At 43.6% G+C, this 23,191-nt stretch overlaps 1 protein-coding gene across 12 annotated transcripts in view; it reads right to left on the reverse strand.

Moving 5' to 3' along the window:
* Positions 1 to 23,191, reverse strand: part of DOCK9 (dedicator of cytokinesis 9) — a 245,483-nt gene that overhangs the window by 163,185 nt on the left and 59,107 nt on the right. For 5 of the 12 annotated variants that reach the window (XM_038759086.1, XM_038759095.1, XM_038759090.1 and 2 more), the window contains exon 1: positions 16,316 to 16,897. The exons of 4 other annotated variants lie outside the window; for them this stretch is intronic. In XM_038759086.1, the coding sequence (XP_038615014.1) occupies positions 16,316 to 16,477 (162 nt within the window). In that variant the 5' untranslated portion in view covers positions 16,478 to 16,897. Of the gene's footprint in view, positions 1 to 16,315; positions 16,899 to 23,191 lie in introns of those variants that run through there. 3 more of the 12 variants (XM_038759097.1, XM_038759092.1, XM_038759088.1) reach the window with 2 other exon arrangements.

Below are 23,191 nucleotides of genomic sequence, written 5' to 3' on the forward strand. Positions count from 1 at the left end.
CTATCAATATTTTCCACCAAAAGATTCAAGTCATGGAGAGATTCAACAGCATCTGAGTTTGCAAATTATTTATCCCAGATTACTGACCCTCATCCCTACGATGAATATACGGTGTTTTGAATGATTCCAATTTCATCATTAATCAAGGAAAGCCTTCCGAAGGATATGCCATTTCAGAAAGGCGTTGATGGTAGGCAAAGCTACAGTCTGGAAGATTTGAAGGAGGTGGGCGTTCCAGGCAGGAGAAAGGAAGCCAACCAGGCAGTTGCTGTTTCCAGAGTCGAGAACAGACCACAGGGAGAAGGTGATCTTGGGAGGAACAGAGAGTGCAAGTTGGGAGGTAGTAGGAGAAGATAATGGATTGATAAAGATGAGAGAGCTGAAGGACTGTCAAGCCAATAGTCAGGAAATTCTGTTTGCTGCAGGGAAGGATGGATAATCATTAAAAACTTCTGAAGAATGAAAAGAAACAAGATGGTCTTCTTCTATCGTATTATATAATTTAAGCAGAAGTTTTAGTCAAGAACTATAGTTTGCAGCTCCTTGGGAAGAAAGAAGACCATCATCATCAACGGTATTTATTGAGTGATCAGTATGGGCAGAGCACTGTCTTAAGCGCTTGGGAGAGCACAACAGAGTCGGTAGACACGTTTCCTGCCCACAATGTGCTTACAGTCTAGAGATAATCCAGGCAACATTATGAAGTATGTACGTGAGAGGGGAGTAGCTAGAGGCAGGGAATCCAGGGTCGAAGCTCATACAGTGGTCCAGTCGGGATTCGTTGAGGGCCTAAACCGGGACGGTGGCCAGCTGAGTGGGGAAGAAGAGGCGGGTTGGAGAAATGAGAAGGAAAGAAACGACCAACAGAAATGACCAGATTCAGTGACAGACTGAACATGAGAGCTGAATAAGAGTGAAGACAATCCCAACATGGTAGGCTTCAGTGACAGGGAGGCTAACACTGCTGCCAACTGTCATGAGAAAGTTAGACAGAGGAGTGGATCTGGGACAGAGGATGAGATGTTTAGTTTCAAACATACTAGGCTTAAGATGTCAGTGGACTGACCATGTGGAGGTGTCCTGGAGGCACGAGGATAAGTGATACAGCAGAAGAAGTAACAGGGGGGGCTTCTGAGAGAGATTTGGGAGTTACCCTCCTGGAGTCAGAGGTGGTAACAGAACCATGGGAGTGGGTAAACTATGAGTAACAAGAACAGCGAAAGAACTGACTGTGGCAATTATCCAAATCTCTCACTACTCCCCATTTGGAATGAGACAAGCTGGCAAGAGAGAAAACAGCACCAACCCCTGCAAACATTATGCATCACTGTCTGACACGAGGAAGCTTTTTGTGTGTGCATATATGGTTGGGACTGGACTCCACATCAGCTGTTTCACCAAGTATATACCTAGAGTCTTCTTCTAATAAAAAGGGCAATTATTTAAAGAGAAAACAACAGGGAGGACCTACCACAGGTGTAGGGGAGGAAGGGCAAAAGACAGAAGGGAAGCAGTGTGGTCTAACGGAAAAAGCACAAACCTATGGAGGTAGAAGACCTGGGTTCTAATTCCGGCTTTGCCACCTATCTGCTGTGTCACCCTGGGCAATTCACTTCACTTGCCTGGGCCTCAGTTACCTCATCTGTAAAATGGGGATTAAGGCTTTGAGCCCCATGTGGGACAGAGACTGTGTCCAACCTGACTGGCTTATACAGTGTCTGGAACATAGCGCATAACAAATACCATTTTTAAAAGAAAAAGGAGAGAAAGAGACTGAAGAAGAGCAGCCACTGAGGTAGGAGGTACTCCAAGAGAGAATCATTGCAGTGAATCAAAGATTAGAGTGTTCCTAGGAAGATACACTGGTCTACGGTGCCAAAAGCAGCTGAGAGGTCAAGAAGGACTAAGTTAGAGATACACTGGATTTGGCAAGGAGGAGCTAGTTGGGGACCTTGAAGTACATGCAGAAACGCTCTCTTCCCCCTGCACCCCACCCCTGCCCATTAGGTTGTAAGCTCCTTGAGGGCAGGGATTATATGCCTTGTTTCTGTTATACTCTCCAAAAAGCTTCATACAGTGCTTTGAACTTGGTAAGCACTCACTGAATGATTGCTTTGACAAATATGGGGTAGCTACAAAAGAAATATTATTCTACCAAGTATTAGTACTCTATTTTATGAATGGAAAAAGTCAGACAAAGGGAGATCAGGTGCTGCATTCAAAATTGTATCAATTGGTGACAAGTATGGCCGATGACTCCCAGGATTTGCCCACTTTTTTTTTAATGGTATTTGTTAAGCGCTTACAATGTGCCAGGCACTGTACTAATCACTAGGGTGGATACAAGCTAACCAGGTTAGACACCGTCCATGTCCCACCTGGAGCTCCCAGTCTTAATCCCCATTTTACAGATGAGGGAACAGGCACGGAGAAGTGAAATGGCTTGACCAAGGTCACCCAGCAGACAAGTGGCAGAGCCGGGATTAGAACCCAGGTCCTTCTGACTCCCAAGACCCGTGCTCTGTCCACTAGTCCAAGCTGCTTTTTGGTTGCAACCACTGTAGAACAGGTTGCGGAGGCTTCTCTGGTACGCTCGGTTCTGCCAGAAATAGCTGGCATTTGTCCAACAAGCTAGCCATGGTGCAATGCTGGGTCAGATAACAACGATGGATTTTATTACACATTTACTCTATGCCAAGCACTGTGTTAGATGCTGGGGTAGACTTTAAATTATCAGACAGCCCCTGTTGCCAACTGGGCTCACAGTTGAAAAGGGAGGGAAAAAAGGTATTTTATCCTCATGTTTTAGATGAGGAAACTGAGGCACAGAGAAGTTCCCACAGCAGGCAAGTGGTGGGTCCCAGGACCAGATTCATTCCAAGAGAATCCGCTGCTTCCCAGATCAAACGACTGTGCCCAGCATCAGACTCATCAGAGCCGGGTAAGTGCTTCAAGAAATGAGATTTCCTTATTAATGATAATGTTGATAATAATACTTTTAAGCACTTACTATGTGCCAAGCACTGTATAAAGCACTTGGGTCTTGTCTTGTATTATGCCGTCATCTTGTAGTTACAAGATAATTGGGCCCACACGGGGCTCACAGTCTAAGTAGAGTAGGGAGGACAGGTTTTGAATCCCCATTTAGCAGACGAGGGAACTGAGGTACCGAGAAGTGAATTCACGCAGCAGACAAGTGGCAGAGCCAGGATTAGTCCTCTAGTCTGTAAGCTTGGTGTGGGCAGGTAACATGCCTACCAACTCAAAATCAATCGTATTTATTTATTTATTACCAACTCTGTTATAATGCACCCTTTCAAGTGCTTAGTACAGTTCTCTGCTCAATAAATATGATCGATTAGAACCCAGGTCCTCTGACTCCCAAGCCTGTGCTCTTTCCACTTTGCCACGCTGCTTCTTAATTCAAGGTTCTGAAAGAATGCATTACAGTTCCCCTATTTCAGAAGAACTAGGTATCTTCGGCCTACTGCGCGAACAGTGACTAGAATTGTTTGGACTTAAAGGCTCTAACAGATATAGAGTATGTCTCTACTGTCAACGGTCTCAGAGTTTTCACCTTGCCGACACTCAACTTAGTTCAGACTTAGTTCAGAGTTTACACGCTGTCCAAACTCTTGGCTCAGTTCATCTGCCAGAATGTGAAAGAGAAAGAAGCATGAAGGGTTCACCTCCACACAACCTCTCTACCGGAAAACAGAGATTTGGACTCGCTGGCAACCACAGAGGCAGGGTGCATTCAGCTGGCACACTCTCCACCAGCACACCTGCTTAACTCGGGGTGTGAGCGGGCGCCCAGCAGCCGCTCAAAGGGCAGTGCATTTTAGGAAATCTGAACACCAGAGATAGAGAAATCATAAAATCCAAAACACCACTGTGTAACAGTGACTATTTTGGTTTGGGTCTGTTGTATTTCTGAGAGCATTTTTTTGCCTGCATTTGGAGCTAAATAAGATAGGAAACACCAAACTAGGACAGACTAGGCTCCATGTTGGACAGGGTTACAGAGGGTTCTGGGAAGAACCAGGTGATGGGTGACCTCTTTGAAGCCCGTGATCATTGAGGTCTGCTTCCATAGCCCAAACTTTTCCCTCAGTAACCAGTTAGGGATCTAGAAAACATGAATTCCTCTGACCGTTTCTAGAACCTTTTGATAGTCTCTACCCACACAACCTCTGGTGATGAATTCCGTGTGCTTACCACCCACAATGTAGTGTAAACCAGTTAATCACCAAGATATTATTAGTGGGGTAAGCCATGAAGATGGATTATTATTATTATTATTATTATTATTATCATTATTACTAACATGAATTAAACACTTAATGTGCAAGGTTTTGTATTAACTTTAGAAGAAGCAGCGTGGCTCAGTGGAAAGAGCATGGGCTTTGGAGTCAGAGGTCATGGTTTCAAACCCCAGCCCTGCCAATTGTCAGCTGTGTGACTTTGGGCAAGTCACTTTAATAATAATAATAATAATAATAATAATGGCATTTGTTAAGCACTTACTATGTGCAGAGCACTGTTCTAAGCGCTGGGGGGGTTACAAGGTGATCAAGTTGTCCCATGTGGGGCTCACAGTCAACCCCCATTTTACAGATGAGGTAACTGAGGCTCAGAGAAGTTAAGTGAATTGCCCAAGGTCACAAAGCACACATGGGGGGAGTCGGGATTCGAACCCATGACCTTTGACTCCAAAGCCCGCGCTCTTTCCACTGAGCCATGCTGCTCCTCTAACTTCACTGAGCCTCAGTTCCCTCATCTGTAAAATGGGGATTAAGACTGTGAGCCCCCCATGGGACAGCCTGATCACCGTGTAACCTCCCCAGTGCTTTGAACAATGCTTTGCACATAGTAAGCACTTAATAAATGCCATTATTATTATTATCATTATTAACTGCTCGGATAACCTCAAGCAGACCAATTCAGATGCCATTCTTGGCATGTAGGGGGCTCAATATCTAAGGAGGGGAGGACAACACATAAAATAGAAGAATGTCATGGAAAGTAAGTTAAACTTAAGCGATAAAAATAACTTTCCTCAGGCACCTCACTAATCCAGGTAAACAGTCCTTGGTTACAAATTGCCATAACCATCCTAACACTTGAAAGGTAAGAAAGTCTTTCCTAGTCCTCCTCAGTGCCCATCCAGAAAACTCTAATATTAGAGTCCTTCTGATAGACTGCAGGGTGAAATGTTCCCCAGTACCCAATCCTGTCCCTAATATGCAACATGCTATCATCCTGGGATGACAGCAGGATGGGGAAGCAGCGTGGCCTAGTGGAAAGAACACAGGGCTGGGAGTCAGAGGACACGGGTTCTAATCCCAGCTCCGCCACATGTCTGCTGTGTGACCTTGAACAAGTCACTTAACTTCTCTGGGCCTCAATTCTCTCATCTGTAAAATGGGGGTGAAGACTGTGAGCCCCATGTGGGAGGAACTGTGTCCACCCCGATCGTCTTGTACCTACCCCAGCACTTAGAACAGTGCTTGGCACATAGTAAGCACTTAATAAATACCACTATTGTTATTATTAGGATAATGACGGAGAACATCAGAAGGGGAAGGGGTTGAAGGAAAAGGGCATCAGAATAGTTTTCAAGTCAGCGGGAAGTGCAGCGAGAAAGCAGTGCGGAGCCATCAGCGCATGTAAATATCTGTCAATCGGATGAGCTTCCAGACCAATCAGGGGCTAGCACAAGGCCACTTTCTCGGAGAAAAATACCACACTCAATCAATCAGTGGTATTTATTGTTCACTGAGCACTATACTAATCAATCCATCAATCGTATTTATTGAGCGCTTACTGTGTGCAGAGCACTGTACTAAGAGCTTGGGAAGTACAAGTTGGCAACATACAGACACAGTCCCTACCCAACAGTGGGCTCACAGTCTATACTAAGCGCTTGGGAGAGTACAAAAGAACAAACAGAGACAACACCCAGCCTGCACCCAAAAATATATTCGCTTCAGACCCTCCAAAAACTCACAAAAACAGAAAACCATGCTTTAATGGGAAAGGCGTCCTACATTACTCCAGAAACCATTTGAGTAACCTGGCTCAGAATTCCTTTCTGAACAACAAAAATAAAGCTAAATAGGTCTCCTGGTGAATGTGAAAGGGCTGGTGTGAGATTACTATTTGTGAAAAGTTGCTGGAAACAGGTCAATTCAGTTAATAGCCCAACATGCAGTGGAGCTCAGCAGCATCTGTGCCTATAGCATTGTGCAGAACTACCCAGCTGAAGAAACCCATGAGAATAATGACGGTAAAGCTGTCCACGTATCTTCAGAGGAAAGCACAGTCCTGGGGCCCGGACCTCCACACCCCTTTATGCTCTCCCTTCCCTCAATCTGCCAGGCCCTTCCCAGGATCGGTATGTTCAACACAGAGGCACGGTGCTCACTGGAGGGATGGAGAGAAAACAACAAGCCGGGACCACCCAGTCGGATCACTCAATAGCAGTAGAATATGGCTCCCCAGATGAATCATTTTTCACTTCTCCTCCTGTGGAGGGGTGAACAATTTGCACCTCGCTTCCCACAGAGCCAGCGGCCGCCCCACCCACTCCTTCTGACTGTACAAGCCCAGGAGAGGAGCAACCCCGACGGCAACCATGTCACGATGAGGCAACCGGCCAGTCACGCCTGCGCGAGTGCGGCCCATCTTACTGACTGAAATGGAGGCTTCCTGAGGGCAGAGGCTGTGGCTACAGATCCTGCCCAGGCCCCGTCCAGGCTCCTGAGACCACACAGCACTCGCCACCCTCATCCTGAGGCACCCCGCCCTGCATCAGGAGTCCTCTGGGAGACCCCTCGCTTCCATTTTAACCTCCTCTCACAGTCTGTGAATGGGGACTCCATAAAGGTTGGCAAGTTGTCCACCCTGAAGGACGAGGTGCAGGCGCAAGCGGTATAGGGGCCTAGGATGGAGGGGCGGGCGGCCCGACAAAAGAACCATAGCTCTCTCCTTTCGGTCAGTTTTCCCATCAACAGCATCATGAAGAGGCCTCCGGTTTCAATCATGATTATAACTGGTACTAGCTTCAGAAGAACAAAGTCAACACACGCACACCATACAGAATCTCACAAACAACCCATATGCTTACAAATCTGGGAAATAAATGACTTTTCTGAAACCCCATATGGCAATTCCCTAGCTTCCTCCAGCCCTTCCTACTCGTAATTAATCTGTATATTCAGGCTTCCTAGATGAGTGTTGGCCCAAAGGGTGTGGGGGGAAACGGAAGAGAAGTGGGGGGGAGAGGGGAAGGAAGAAGAGGGGAGAAAGAAGGGAGGGGGTTTTGAAAGAAAGGAAAAATAAGGGGCATGGGAGGAGAGGGGAAAGGGGGAAAGAGGGAGGGGAGGGATAGAGAGCAGAAGAGATCGGAGAAGAGGGGAAAAGCGTGGAGACAGGGAGAGGACACTGGCTTACCTTCAGTAGCCAGTCTTGCTCAAACATGAATATGGCCAAGGAGGGGATTCTGAAGTAACATTTTTAATATGAAGAGCAAAGATATCCCAGCTTATAAATTTCAGCAAAATTCACACCCGCCAAGAAACAAGTTCTCAAATTCTAAACTACCATCCTTATTGGAGAATATCTGACATTTTTGGAGGTTTTAATTAGCTACTTTTAGTCATATTATATCTTATCCAATGCCAAAGATTTCAGGGTACAGCATCTGCAACACAAAAATATTCCAAGGTTTTTCAAGAAGGACAAAAGATGGAAATGAATCAACATTTTCAAAAAGCCACACTCTCAAATCTTGGGGTAACTTCAACTTCTGTAAAGGTACAGACTGTTTTTAGCTTTTGACATTAGAACTATTACTGTTTTCTTGAACTTTTGGACATCACCCAGGTTTTTTTTATATAAACAAGCATCTGCACAAATTGTCAGAATTTCCATTTGTTTAAAACAGAGTCACCAGAGATTACAATTTGGACACTGGCCCAAATCGTTCTAAAACAATCAGCACAGTTTCAAAAGGTAGTTAAATTTTAGGAGTATAAAGTTAAAACTAAACTTCAATTACCACCAGCATATAAAAATTCTAAATAGCATTGTGGGAGGCAGTCATAAAAGATTCATGATAATTTCTTCTTTGCCAAAATAGGAATATTATGTCCATTTCAGAAAGGGAAGGGAAATTAGATGTGGGAAGAAGTGAAGGGAAAGTAAAGCTTTTAAAATAAAGATCTACATTTAATTAGAAGACTAGAAAGAGGGTGTTACATCTCAATTATTTTCTACTTTTTTGAGGTAAGGCAAAGTAGCCCAAAGGTAATTAATTACCCAAAATATTGCACAAGTTTGCAAGCAGAGTTATGATAACACCGACATAACAGCACTTTTCCCTTCGCATACAATCTCTTGTGATTCAAAACTGAGACAGTAAGACCTGGTAGGCTTTTGTTCCTGGACATTTTTCATGTTCTGCAATCAGACTGAAGAGAAAGCCAGTTCCTCTTGTTTTGCTTTTAATTTCAAATAACCTCTCCACGGGATGCAGGAAAGGCACACTTCATTTGGCTTTTTCGACACTCATCTCAATTATTCCTGGAGGGGGCTGCCCCAGGAACACAGAAACACAATGCCAGGGTCAGTTTCTAACAAACCACTGTGGTTTCATGGAAAAGGAACCCCTACAGGGCTGGGGCTGTCTTTTTTTTTTTATAATGGTATTTGTCAAGCGCTATGTGCCAGACACCGCACTAAGCAGTGTGGAAGATACAAAATAATCCAGATGGACACAGTCCCTGTCCCACAAAGGGCTCACAGCCTTAATCACCCCAGCACCTTCCCTTTTCCCTCAGAGCTGAAACTTCCCTCAGCAAGTCCTGGAAGGTCCCCCCACCCCAGCCCCCTGCCCCAATCACACACCCACCTTTTCTTATCCGTCAGTCCTAGTGTGGAAAAGCCACCCAAAAGCCATTTTCAATCAATCAATCATGGTATTTATTGAGCACTTACTATGTCCAGAGCATTCATTCATCCATTCAATCGTATTTTTTGAGCGCTTACTGTGTGCAGAGCACTGTACTAAGCGCTTGGAAGGTACAAGTCGGCAACATAAAGAGACGGTCCCTACCCAATGACGGGCTCACAGTCTAAAAGGGGGAGACGGACAACAAAACAAAACATGTGGACAGGTGTCAAGTCGGCAGAACAAATAGAATTAAAGCTAAATGTACATCATTAACAAAATAAATAGAATAGCAAATATGTACAAGTAAAATAAATAGAGTAATAAATCTGTACAAACATATATACAAGTGCTGTGGGGAGGGGAAGGAGGTAAGGCGGGGGGATGGGTGGGGAGGAGAAGGAGAGGAAAAGGGGGGCTCAGTCTGGGAAGGCCTCTTGGAGGAGGTGAGTTCTCAGTAGGGCTTTGAAGGGAGGAAGAGAGCTAGCTTGGCGGATGTGTAGAGGGAGGGCATTCCAGGCCAGGGGGAGGACGTGGGCTGGGGGTCGACGGCGGGACAGGCGAGAACAAGGCACAGTGAGGAGGTTAACGGCAGAGGAGAGGAGGGTGCGGGCTGGGCTGCAGAAGGAGAGAAGGGAGGTGAGGTAGGAGGGGGTGAGGGGATGGAGAGCATTGAAGCCGAGAGTGAGGAGTTTTTGCTTGATGCGTAGGATGACAGGCAGCCATGGACATTTTTGAGGAGGGGAGTAACATGCCCAGAGCATTTCTGCACCAAGATGATCCGGGCAGCAGTGTGAAGTATAGACTGAAGTGGGGAGAGACAGGAGGAAGGGAGCACTGGGGGGGAGTAGTACAACAGAATGTCCTCCATCCGTAAAACCCAATGAAGCAGACCTTACCCTGGGCACCCCAATAGCTCTATACTTTTAACTACCACATTTTAAGCCCCTTAAAATGATGGTATATGTGAGAACTTGCACGCATGGCCTTGTTCACTTGGTCACGTACGTTACTCAAATGATTTATATTTTGCCTGTTTTTCCACCTGTTATGGACCTAATCTGCCCTTAGAACTGCTTATTTCCCAATAAATTGTATTCTGGGTGTAATCTGTATGTAGTCTATTCTTGGGTGGGTACTTATATTTGGATTTTTCTTCTCCATCGGAGAAGGGTGCAACAATCTGAATTGTGAAAGCCCCATGGAGTCTAGTACAATGCGGTGCACCCTGAAAGTACATACAATCTATGTTCAGTGATGAAGATGAGAAGGCACAAGGCAAGGGCATGGGTTTATTTGTAATTATAATAGTTGCTGTATTTGTTAAGCATTTACTATTTGCCAAATACTGTATAAGTGCTGCAGTACCTATAAATTAAGGTTAGCCATGCTCCCTGTCCCACATGGTTTTACAGTCTAAGTGAGAGGGAGAACAAGTATTTATCACCCATTTTATAGGTGGGGAAACTGAGGCAGAAACGTTAAGTGACTTAGCAACAGTCACATAGCTGTCAAGTGGTGGAGCAGGGATTAGAATCATTTGGTTCCTATGCTATGGTATGTAAGGACACTGCCAGGCCCTCAGGAGCCAAAGGATTCGCTCGCTTTTGCTCAATTACTTGACCAAACCATGGAAAGGGCTTAATCAGCTCCCAGGCACTGATTCCTACAGGCCCCTGGGCCACTGCTGTGATAAATGTCCTCTTTGTGACCCAGCCGGTGGGCTGTACTCTCCCAAGCGCTTAGTGCAGTGCGCTGCACATAGTAAGTGCTCAGTAAATACCATCAACTGATTGACTGAAAAGATCTGGGGGCTTCACACCAACCCTTTGTGGGACATTTTTGTCCTAATATATGCAGCAAAATCAATCAATAGTATTTACTGTACAACTACTGTGTGCCAAGCACTGTTCTGAAAATTTAGGAAAGTACAATAGAATTAGTAGGCTTGCCATTAAGTAGCCCACTCCTCAGACACCATGACCAGAATTGCATATCCCAGAAACACTGAGCCTTGAAGCCCTTCACTTGTCTGCCTCCTTTCCTCAATCTCATCTTCTAGGCCAGGCTAGGAATGGTCACCCAGGAATGGCCCTCTGGATTCCAGAGAGTTCCAGAAAGTTTCGCTTTGGTTCTTCAGTCCTGTTAATGCACTTCCTCCATTATCACCACCACTGTATTGACCCACATTGCCGGACTGAATCTGCCTTCACTGAGACCCGATTAAGACCGGTTTCTCCAAGTTGTCTTTGTGTCACCTGCCCCTGATTAAACACCATCCATCTTCACTTTCCCTGGGTGAAGGGAGGAGAGGGACGGGACAATTTGAAATCACAAAAGATTAAAACTGCTTTTAATCCATCCTTATTACAACTCTAAATTGTAAGTTCTTCCAGGGCAGGGACCTTGTCTATCAACTCTACATATTGTATCAATCAATCAATGATATTTATTGAGCACTTACAGTATGTACTCTCCCAGGCATTTAGTACAGTGCTCTGCACACGGTGAGCACTCAATGTATACCACTGACTGATCGAATGGCTGAACTTATACAATAACACACAGTAAGTCCTCCAAAAACAGGGTTAACTATATCACCACCTTACCTTAACACTACTTCATGCCACTTCTAAATATGAAATGTTACAGAAAGAAGTGAGACCATCTCCTTGGCACTCCAGAGTCCTAAATTCACTCTGATGCTTTTGTAACATAATTGAGCTTTCTGCAGGTGTTGATCTCACATCCACTGCATGATCCAGCTGTTTACCAAACTGAGAACTGGTTTTTATCTTGACAGACAAGTATAAAAAGCACATCTATTGGTCTCTTTGTCAAGTGAAGAAAACCCCATCTTCTTCCCAAATGTTCAAAGGTACAATTCTGCACTGATAAATCAATTAATCGTATTTGAGCGCTTACTGTGTGCAGAGCCCTATATTAAGAACTTGAGAGAGTGCAACATTAATATTATAATTACTTGCACAGAAAGGAAGTTAGACTTCATTTTCTTGGGGACTGCTCTCAGCATCTGGAAAGTGACCAAAAAATGTAAATGTAATTTATGAAGATGGATCAATTTCCTCCATACGATAATGCACTTTGTTTGGAAACCTTGGCTGCATCTCTGCTTATATTTTCTCCAGCCTCCCTTGTTTCCAGGGAACGGCCGGGCCAAATGGCGTAGACACAAATCCTGCCACTGCTTGAGGATGCAGCTGTCAAGCATGAATCTTTTTCAATCAATCAAGCAATCAATCAATGGCATTTATTGAGTGCTTACTCTATGCACAGCACTGTACTAAGCGCTTGGGAGAGCACAATACAACAGAGTTAACAGATCAAGTATACAGTCTAGAAGATCAATTACAGATTCTGCTTCAAGTGAAAAGGTACTGATTTGCTAGTAGAGACCTTGGCTTGCATTTGGCTAAGAAAAGAAACTCCAAAGTACGTTCATTCCTCTGTACCTGCCAAAATCTTTCTATTCAAAATATACCATTATAACCCAAATATTTTAATCACAGATCGCTCATGTGGCTGTTTGCTGTTTTAAGGGGAACACATAATCCTTCCTTTTAATAAAATATGCAATGTATGGGCCTTCCTCCTGTTCATCTGCAGCTGAACTGCAAGTGACCTGATGATATTTGGATAAGGAGTTTCTTTTCTTCAGCCCAAGGGTGTGCTGGAAATGTGAGTGGGTCAGTTTCTTCCCAATATTATCTGAAAAATAAGACTCGGGAAGTACTTTGATTATTTCTGAAAATAAGTATATTAATATACTGAGCAAGCATAGCCAAAGAAATGACTTCACTCCTTTCTTTCTAGAAAATGTCACTCATTTCTTATTTCTCTAATTAGTGAGTATGAGCAACAGAGATAACCATTAGAGGGCACAGAATTTACCAACCATAATAACATTTTTTTCCAGTCCCTCCAAGCGGGCTATTTCAGAATTTCAATAGCCAGAAAAGAAAGTTAAAATTAAATGAAATCTAAGAACCCAGCTTCTGTGTTCAGCAGATTATGTGCTCAACTGCTCAATGAGCATCAGTAATAATAATGGTATTTGTTAAGGACTTACTATGTGCCAAGCACTGTTCTAAGTGCTGGGACACATACAAGGTAATCAGGTTGTCCCACGTGGGGCTCGGTATTAAAGGGAGAGTCTGCATTTGGTATTGACAAGACAAAGGAAACTGACCTCTTGTTTTCCAGCAATTAAAAACTAATCTGAGATGAGTAGAGGGTAACTCACTCTTGAGAATGAGGAAATGGACCTGCCTTGTCCACAGAGGGTATGGCGACAGAGAAATGAATCTCAGACTCATTTTTAAGTACAAAAGAAGTTTCATTTGAAATACCAGCTGTATGGGCTGGCCACATATTCCTCCTCCCCACAACACCCACACAGTTTGACCGCTTCATGCTCCGCAGAGGTCAACGCTACCAGAAGCAGGATGAGTCGACAACCTCCCTTTCCTGTGCAATCTTTATGGCATAAAATAATCTACTTCAGCATGCATGTACCTCTCTGCTTCTGGGGATTAATGCACTCACAAAATAAAGAAGGTAGTGGTTCAAACTAAGGATTTCCTCCACTGCCCACCAGACTGAACACTGGTGGGGAATGTCATCCATTCAAAGGGTCTTTGACAGGCTAAGGATGCAGCTGTGTCTAGGTCTGGGTTTTATCATAACTGCCATTGCCCCTACAATTGCTGAATGTCTGAAATGAGTAAGAATGGAAAAAATGGATAGCACTTAGGCCCGGGAGTCAGAAGGACCTGGGTTCTAATCCTAACTCTGGCATTTGACTGTTGATAATAACAATAATAATAATGATGGTATTTGTTAAGTGACCTCGGGCAAGTCACTTGACTTATCTGGGCCTCAGTTACCTTATCTGTTAAAATGGGGATTAAGACTATGAGCCCTATGTGGGACGTGAACTATGTCCAACCTAATTAGCTTGCATTGACCCCAGCGCTTAGTACAGTACCGGGCACATAGTAAGCTCTTAAATACCATTGGAAAAAAAAAAAAGTCCCCATCCCTGCTCCCCCACGCCCCCAACCACAGTAGACAGTCTGACTGATTCCAGGAACAATCCCCAAATCCTCAGAAAGGATCCCAAGGAAGTTCCCTAAAGCTAAATAAGTCAAAGCTCAAACCTTGCCCCAAGTCTCTGAAGAACTGTTAAAACATTTAACTAATTCAATTCCATGGAGAGAGGCCTGGGGTTATGTTAAGGAGAAAGAATGCAAAAAAATACCCTTCCCTGCCCCAGAGATATCACATCTCTCTGTGAACTGAGACACACTCAAGGCCATTCAGCAGTCAGGCTCATTTTGGCTTAGGTTTCTCTACACAACCAATATTTACACTGTCACTTACAAACCCAACATCAATTTTCTCTTCATCCCTATGCATGTGAAACATACACAGAGAATATTAAAATTCAGGTAGAGACATTCAGAAAATGCCTGCCATAATCCTAAAGATACACCACATTCATCCCTTCTACCAAAATGAAATGTACTGTTTAACATACTACTGTGCCCCCAAAATACAAGATCTTAGGTGGGAAGCAGTGTGGCCTAATGGAAAGAGCACAGGCCTGAGAGTCAGAAAGACCTGTGTTCTAATCACAGCTCCACCACTTGCTTGCTGGGTGACCTTGGGCAAGCCACTTCACTTCTCTGTGCCTCAGTTTCCTCACCTGTGAAATGGGGATTCCTAACCTTTTCCACCTTCAACAGACTGGGAGTCTCATTTGGGACAAGGATTGTGCCCAATCTGATTATCTTGTCGCTTTCCCAGTTCTTGGCACACAGTAAGTATTTAACAAATACCACAATTATTACTTTGGCACTGAGGGGGGTAAATGTAACAGGGTAGGAAAACAAACGCAGAACTGGGTAGCATCATCAAAAAATATAAAATGCAGTGGGCAGATGGTTGTGACAAGGGAAATGACAGCATGTTTCCACTTGAGGCTGAATGCTGAACGGTCCAGAGACAGAATTTCTTTTCCTGAAGCCATTACTTCTTTGCCCAAGGCAACAATGAATATATAAATGGCAATTTACAATATATCCAAATCAAGATATAACCAAAAGTTCTGGGTCTACAATGATATAATTCTTCCTAAAAGACTTCAGCACATTTGTTCAAATTTCTAATTATGACTGCTACCATCATGAAACTGTACAAGATAAAGTGTCTTCTGCATAACTGATGTAAAATAGGTTATTGAAGAACCTACGATACATTAAAACTGATACTTAGTCCTCAGATTGCAATCTCATGGCCTGAACAGAAAGATTTCAGGGGGTTTTTTTTGAGAGATGCTTCTACAGAATGTTTATTTCTAAGGCAAGTTATTGTTTTCTCACTTTTTATTTATTCATTATTGTCCCCTTCATTTCAGGAAGGGCTGGGAGAAGCTTAGAGGATATGTCAGAAAGGGAGAAGGAGGAGGAGGAGAAAGTGAAGAGACTTGGTTAGGAGATCTGAATATTGATTCTCTAGGAGCACTGCACTTGTGAAAGAGATATTAAGCGGCACACCCCAAGACAGTATACGCCTTCTCATCTCTCAAACTAAATGCATCATGGCTTCTGCACTATTCGAGGAAGAGGAATCCTCAGGTCTTGCATCAAACCAAGTTTCCTTGGACATAGTTCACCTCAAAGGCTAATGGCAATAAAAGTGCAAATACTGTGGGCTTTTAAAAATCCATCAAATCCATCAATTATGCATATTTTCAGGACTTGGTGTCTTTCTTTCATAGTCCCCCTTTGAACCCTTTCTTCTTCACATGCAAGATAAGACTGAGGACAGCCTCAAAGAAGAAAGAAAAAAAAAATGGAAAAATTGAAAGACCAAGCCATTCAGACATTAAATGATCCAGAGCCACTGCCAATCCCTTTTTCTCTCACAAAGCATTGCAGTTTAGGGATGAGTGACTGTAAAGAAAAGAAAATCTGCAAAGGGTTTATTTCCAGAGTAATTTCAGGTGTGCATTTAAGGGAATAGTGTATATATGAATCTATATCTACATCTATATATTATATATAAATGTGTCCACGTGTAAATAGATATTCATTTGAAATGCCATTTAAGTCTCTGCTTTATATATGTCTGATCTGGAGAACTCAAGGTATTTGGAGACATGCTTTAATATGTGACATGCTATACTACATGCAAATCCAATTTGAACTTACAGCCATTAAAAACTTACACAGGATAACATATGTAGATGTTAAAATATAATTTACATTATGAAAAAAAAGCAATCCATTTAACCGTCCATCCCTGAACTACATGCCAATTAAGCAAACCAGCAATTACCAGAGTCGAATGGATCAATAATCCCGAATCTTCTCTCATCCAACTGTGTGCCGTATATTCAAAGGCATTATTCTCTCCTTGCTGTTTGCACATATAAGCACAGTTCCTTTCAAAAACCGTGCGGATGCCTTTAAACAGAATCACACTCGTCGTACAACCCATTCCCAATGTGTAGAAATTCACATCTCTAGCAATCCTCGCCCCTTCTCCACGGCATCTTCCTTGGCTCTGCTGGGATACCCTCTGCCTGAACCTTCTTCGAGCCACCCCGTTTTGGGTACCTCAAGCGAGTGAACGCTCTTAGCTGCCGTAGGAAAAGCCTTCTCAGCCCAGAGGGTCTGACTCAAATTCAGCCCGAGAGTGTGAAACAGGAGGGGTGATGGAAAAACAAGATGACACACCTCAGCTGCAAGAAAAGCTTTAAATGGAATTTCTTCCCCAAAGATGCTGCCATCACTGGTGTTAGCAAAGAACAAAAAAGAAAACGGTTTCCATGGGGTTACTGAAAAATGGCCGAGAGGGATCTTTGAGCCTCAGAACATTTCCGAAATGAAAAGACAGTGCCAGACAGATACCCTGCTGCAGATGCTGCTGCCAGGCACAAAGAGTCTTCATCTGCTGCAAGAAACAGTTCTCCCAGAATGCCTAGCAGAGCATTTGCACTCACGAACGTTTCTTTCCTTGACCTGAATAGTCGATCTGTGTTTAATACGGAAAAGAAACCCCCCAAAAGTCCCCAAATGTGCAAAAATCATTAAGACGACGGCTGCTATGGAAACCTATTGAAACACACTTCAAGCAACCTTTTTGCCCGTATTGCTAACAGCTTGCTGACGGCAAGCCACAAGGGAGCACAAGATTGCTATGTCAATCTTAACTTCTTTCCACCTCCCCACCTCCCCTTTAGAGAAGGGTGTGGTTAGCAACTTTGCTCTCTCTTCTTTAGTTCCTATCAGTCATGCAAAACGGAGCCTGGCTGACTGACTGTTCAGTTCAAATTAACATCCACCCTATGAAACAGTTATATTAAAATTTCATGAACACATACTAATGATTCCAATTAACCCGGTTAGTATTTTCAGCATCCGCCTAGATATCTTTGGTGGGATGGACGCAATGGAGTCACTGAGCCCAGGTTACTCATTCATTCATTCAATCGCATTTATTGAGCGCTGTGTGCAAAGCACTGTACTAAGCGCTTGAATGACCAGCAGTGATGTTCCTGACACAATCACTAGGGCTCATTAAGGGTCCTGATTGGGCCCATTCTTATTTAGCAGCTTCTGTCCCTAAAAAGGGCAGCCGATATATATTGCAGACCAAAGTAAACAGGGAAACCTTAAAAGCAAAAAACTCACTACCTAAATTTTAGCAGTTTGGACCATTTCGCTTGCATCATTTATATTTGACTACGGGCAGGGAACCAGTCTGCTGATTCTGTTGTATTGTGCTTTCCCAAGCGCTTAGTCCCGTGCTCTGCCCATAGTGAACGCTAAATACCATTGACTGATGATAAAACCTAGTTTATTACAAAAGCAACCCTTCTGGTGGCAGTCTCAGACCTTCTATCAGAGGTGTACTGCTAACCTGCTCCGCCCACTAGGTACCAGGGTTCATTCCCAAAGTCTCTGACATTCATATTCCAGAAAACCCAAAGGCAGAATTCCCAAGAGCCTCACTGCAGTCCATAGAGTAGCAGATAGGGATGCACAGACATCCTTGATTATCTTCCTGTGGCCTTCAGGTTAGTCCACAATTTTCCCGGGAGAAGCGAGGAAAGAAGAATGGCCAAACACCTTTAAATTTTCCCCTTGCCCCACCCCCCGCAAACCACCCCTTATTCTCATTGCCCAAGGCTCCCAGGTACCTGCAGATTTAACCAAGGAGGCTCACCCCAATCCTGGCTTCACTGGTGGTTTTCTTGGCTTGAAGAGAAAAAGAAAGCCAATTGTTCCAACCTAAAGGACAATTCCGTTTCTGCAAAGCTGTGAGATTTCCAGTAGGGGAAGAACAGAGTAAGCTGAAAGTCACCTGGAAATTGTGAATTCATCTCATCTTCAGTAAAAATCTTGCTCCCTCAACTGAGAAACCTTTTCCATCCGATGATCCTTCAAGATCAAGGTACTCTGCCACTAAAAATGAAATGGGTGCTCTGGACTGGAAAGAGCAGACACGGAATTTCCTCAGGTGTTCACGGGGCCTGAAGAAAAGAGCACGGGGAGTCAGGAGACCCGGGTTCTGGCCTTGGTTCCACTATTTGCTTGCTGTCTGACCTTGGGCAAGTGACAAGTTTCTCTGTACCTCAGTTTCCTCACTTGTAACACGGGGATAAAATACCTGCTCTTCCTCCCTTGTGGACTGTGAGCCTCATCCAGGACTGTATCTCATCTGATTTTCTTGTATCAACCCCAGTTAGCATAGAGTATTCTCAGTAGAGGTTTCTCAGTTGAGGGAGCAAGAGTACAGTGCTTCATAAACACCACCATGACTATGGTTGTTCCACTGACTCTTATTTCAAGGAAAACATCGGAAAATCAGAGTTGTGCTAACCACTGTTCACCATCTAATACAGGCTTCTCATTAATATTATTTTAGTCCTGTATCTCTTCATCTTCGGTTTACCTCCATTTGTTATAAATGCTTCTTCGAATGTACTGTTTAATCTGATGTGACTTTGATAAGCATTCTTTTACCTGGGGTTGTAACATCATGGATATTTAACTAGATTTGCTGCAAATAGTTTTTTGATTTTGGAGTCATTCTCATCAGCTCTGGACTATTCTTCTAGATCACCTGCAGTATCAGAGCTAAGACCTCCCTCCCCCTTAGATTGCGAGTGCCCTGTAGGACAGGGACTCTATCCATTCTGTTTATCTTGTGTCTGCCCCAGCGCTTAGTATAGTGTTTGGCACATGGTAAGCAATTAGCAAATATCACTATTGTTATTATTACCATCATCATTGTCTCTAAAGAAGGCACATGGACCCCAACACACCACCACTACCCCTGAAGACTAGAGACAGCTTTAGCATGGAAAGAGTACGGGCTTGGGAATCAGAGGATGTGGGTTCGAATCCCAGCTCTGCCACCTGTCTGCTGTGTGACCTTAGGCAAGCCACTTAACTTCTCTGTGCTTCAGTTACCTCATCTTTAAAGCGGGGATTAAGACTGTGAGCCCCAAGTGGGACAACGTAATTACCTTGTATCTGCCCCAGAGTTTAGAACAGTGCTAGGCACATAGTAAGTGCTTAACAAATACCACAATTATTATTATTTATCACAAACAAAAAAGGAATCTTCAAGAAACTGCAATAATCCTTCATGAAACCCTTAACACGCTTTCCACCACTGAGGATAACGCTCCATGGAGAATAATTTGCCCACCAGTATGAGAAGACATGGCTGCTGCACCAACATCTGATGATGTTGCCAATGCAGTCGTAGCCATGAATCATGGCAAAGACCTCAGAAGTAATGGTATCCCACTGAGCTCTAAAGCAGGGAGAGGACCTGCTACTCAATACCTGTTCTCCTTCCTACTTAGACATGAGCCTCATGTGAGAAGGGGATTATGTCTGCCCTGATTAGCTTGTACCAACTCCAGAGCTTAGTAGAATGCTTTGTGCATAATGAACATTTAACAAATACCACCATTGTTATTATTATTATTCCTTCTCCCACCACTAAGTCAGCTTCCTAGGCTCTTCCTATCATATGGAACAATGGGAATACACATGAGGATTTCCGGAGACCTTGGAAGAGTATATTAGAATGCCTTCAGGAAGCTTACAATTTAATGAAGGAGAACAATCTAATTGGGACCTCCAAGCAGCCTGCCTAGAATTTGACACCCATTAATAGACCTGGTGTGGCCAATCTGAAAAGTTGATCAAAATCTTAAAAACCACACCACAGTGATACAGCTGGCTGAATCTGAATTGGAGGAGCCTTGTCAGATCCCTTCTCCTTCACCAATGGAGCAGGCCTGGTTTGTGTACCGTGTCCAGTCAAGTTTAGCGTATTCTACACCGAACCTCTCAAGGACACAACCAGAAATCTGGAAGTTGGTGTCCAAATACACTTCTAATCATCTGGGAAAACTTAAAAGGCTGAGATCTTCAAAAGCCCTAGAGTCATTCAGGCAGGAACAAGTACCTTACCATCAATGGTATTTGAATGATTAGTATGTGCTGGGAAGAGTACAATACGTTCCATGTCCACAGTGAGTTTACAGTCTAGAGGAGAAGCTTACCTTAACATGAATACATCCCAAACGGAACCTAACTTCCCTCCCAGATCTACTCCTCCACCTAACTTTCCCATTTCAGTCAACACCAGTCCCATCCGCCCTCCAAAGCTTTCAATCTTGGAATTATCTCTGACTTTCCACTCTCCAATTTCTTCCATTATTATGGCTATGTTCAACCTCGGTTAGCACTTACGACAGAGCTCTGCACACAGCGAGTGCGCAACTATCACTGCCTGATTTGTTCAAAGACCTTAACATTTTTAGTGTGATGACTATGACTTTCCCTCAGGACTTGTCTACCCATACAGGTGGAGTTTCGCAAATAGCCTCAAGCTTTAACCATCAAAGAGTAATGAATCCTCAGTGATGCTTTATGGATCCACTCAGCACTGTGCCCTGAATGCCTGGGGGAATTCTGACAGTGTAAAAATAGGGTGGTGTCTTTCCCTACACACAACCAGCATTGGACCTGATGATCTTGTTTCTAGCCCAGTGCTTAACATAGTGCTTGGCAAAAAGCACTTAAATACCACAATTATTATTTTTATTATGAGCCAAACCGAACTACCACAGGCAGGTGCAATTTGCCTCCATGAGTGATGCCGCTGGCTTCACTGTTTACATGTGAAGTCTCCTCGCAATCCCTTTAGACCTCACTTCAGTGGTTTATTACAGAGAAAACAGAGTTGGGCACAGCAAACAACAAAAGAGAAGTAGCCTGGCCTAGTGAATAGAGGATGGGCTGGGAGTCAGAAGGACTCAGCTCCTCTGCCGCTAACCTCCTCACTGTGCCTCGTTCTCGCCTGTCCTGTCACTGACCCCTGGCCCACATCCTTCCTCTGGCCTGGAATACCCTCCCTCCACACATCCGCCAAACTAGCTCTCTTCCTCTTTTCAAAGCCCTACTGAGAGCTCACCTCCTCCAAGAGGCCTTCCCTGCCTGAGTCCCCACCTTTTTTCCTCTCCTCCTCCTCCCCATCGCCCCCCTCCCTCCCTCTGCCCTACCCCCTTTCCGTCCCCACAGCACTTGTATATATTTGTACATATTTATTACTCTATTTTATTGTACATATTTACTCTATTTTATTAATGATGTGCATATAGCTATAATTCTATTTATTCTGATGGTATTGACACCTGTCTATTTGTTTTGTCTACTTTTCATTCATTCATTCAATCGTATTTATTGAGCGCTTACTACGTGCAGAGCACTGTACTAAGCGCTTGGGAAGTACAAGTCAGCAACATATAGAGACGTTCCTACCCAACAACAGGCTCACAGTCTAGAAGGGGGAGACAGACAACAAAACAAAACATTTCAGAACAAATAGAATTAAAGCTATATGCACATGATTAACAGAATAAATAGAATAGTAGATATGTACAAGTAAAATTGTTGTGTCTTGTTGTCTGTCTCCCCCTTCTAGACTGTGAGCCCATTAACAAAATAAATAGAATAGTAAATATGTACAAGTAAAATTGTTGTGTCTTGTCTGTCTCCCCCTTCTAGACTGTGAGACCATTGTTGGGTAGGGACCATCTCTATATTCATTCATTCATTCAATCGTATTTATTGAGTGCTTACTATGTGCAGAGCACTGTACTAAGCACTTGGGAAGTACAAGTTGGCAACATATAGAGACGGTTCCTACCCAACAATGGGCTCACAGTCTAGAAGGGGGGAGACAGACAACAAAATAAAACATGTGGACAGGTGTCAAAACCGTCAGAACAAATAGAATTAAAGCTATATGCACATCATTAACAAAATAAATAGAATAGTAAATATGTACAAGTAAAATTGTTGTGTCTTGTCTGTCTCCCCCTTCTAGACTGTGAGACCATTGTTGGGTAGGGACCATCTCTATATTCATTCATTCATTCAATCGTATTTATTGAGTGCTTACTATGTGCAGAGCACTGTACTAAGCACTTGGGAAGTACAAGTTGGCAACATATAGAGACGGTTCCTACCCAACAATGGGCTCACAGTCTAGAAGGGGGGAGACAGACAACAAAATAAAACATGTGGACAGGTGTCAAAACCGTCAGAACAAATAGAATTAAAGCTATATGCACATCATTAACAAAATAAATAGAATAGTAAATATGTACAAGTAAAATTGTTGTGTCTTGCTGTCTGTCTCCCCCTTCTAGACTGTGAGCCCATTAACAAAATAAATAGAATAATAAATATGTACAAGTAAAGCTGTTGTGTCTTGTTGTCTGTCTCCCCCTTCTAGACTGTGAGCCCGTTGTTGGGTAGGGACCGTCCCTATATGTTGCCGACTTGTACTTCCCAAGCGCTTAGTAGAGTGCTCTGCACACAGTAAGCACTCAATAAATATGATTGAATAAATGAATGAATAGCCTGTGTTCTAATCCCGACTCCACCGCTTGTCTGCTGCGGACTTGTAAGTTGCTTAGCTTCTCTGTGCCTCGGCTCCCTCATCTGTAAAGTGGGGATAAACACCGTGAGCCCCATATAGGAGGAACATGGACTGTGTCCAACCTGAATAGGTTGTATCAACCTGAGCACTCAGTGTCTGGCACATAGTAAGTGCTTAACAGATACCATAAAAAAAGTGACAGCACAAACAAAGACGGTGGTTGGGACTCTGGGATGC

This window comes from Tachyglossus aculeatus, chromosome 17 (genome assembly GCF_015852505.1).
Source record: "Tachyglossus aculeatus isolate mTacAcu1 chromosome 17, mTacAcu1.pri, whole genome shotgun sequence".
NCBI classification, from domain to species: domain Eukaryota; kingdom Metazoa; phylum Chordata; class Mammalia; order Monotremata; family Tachyglossidae; genus Tachyglossus; species Tachyglossus aculeatus.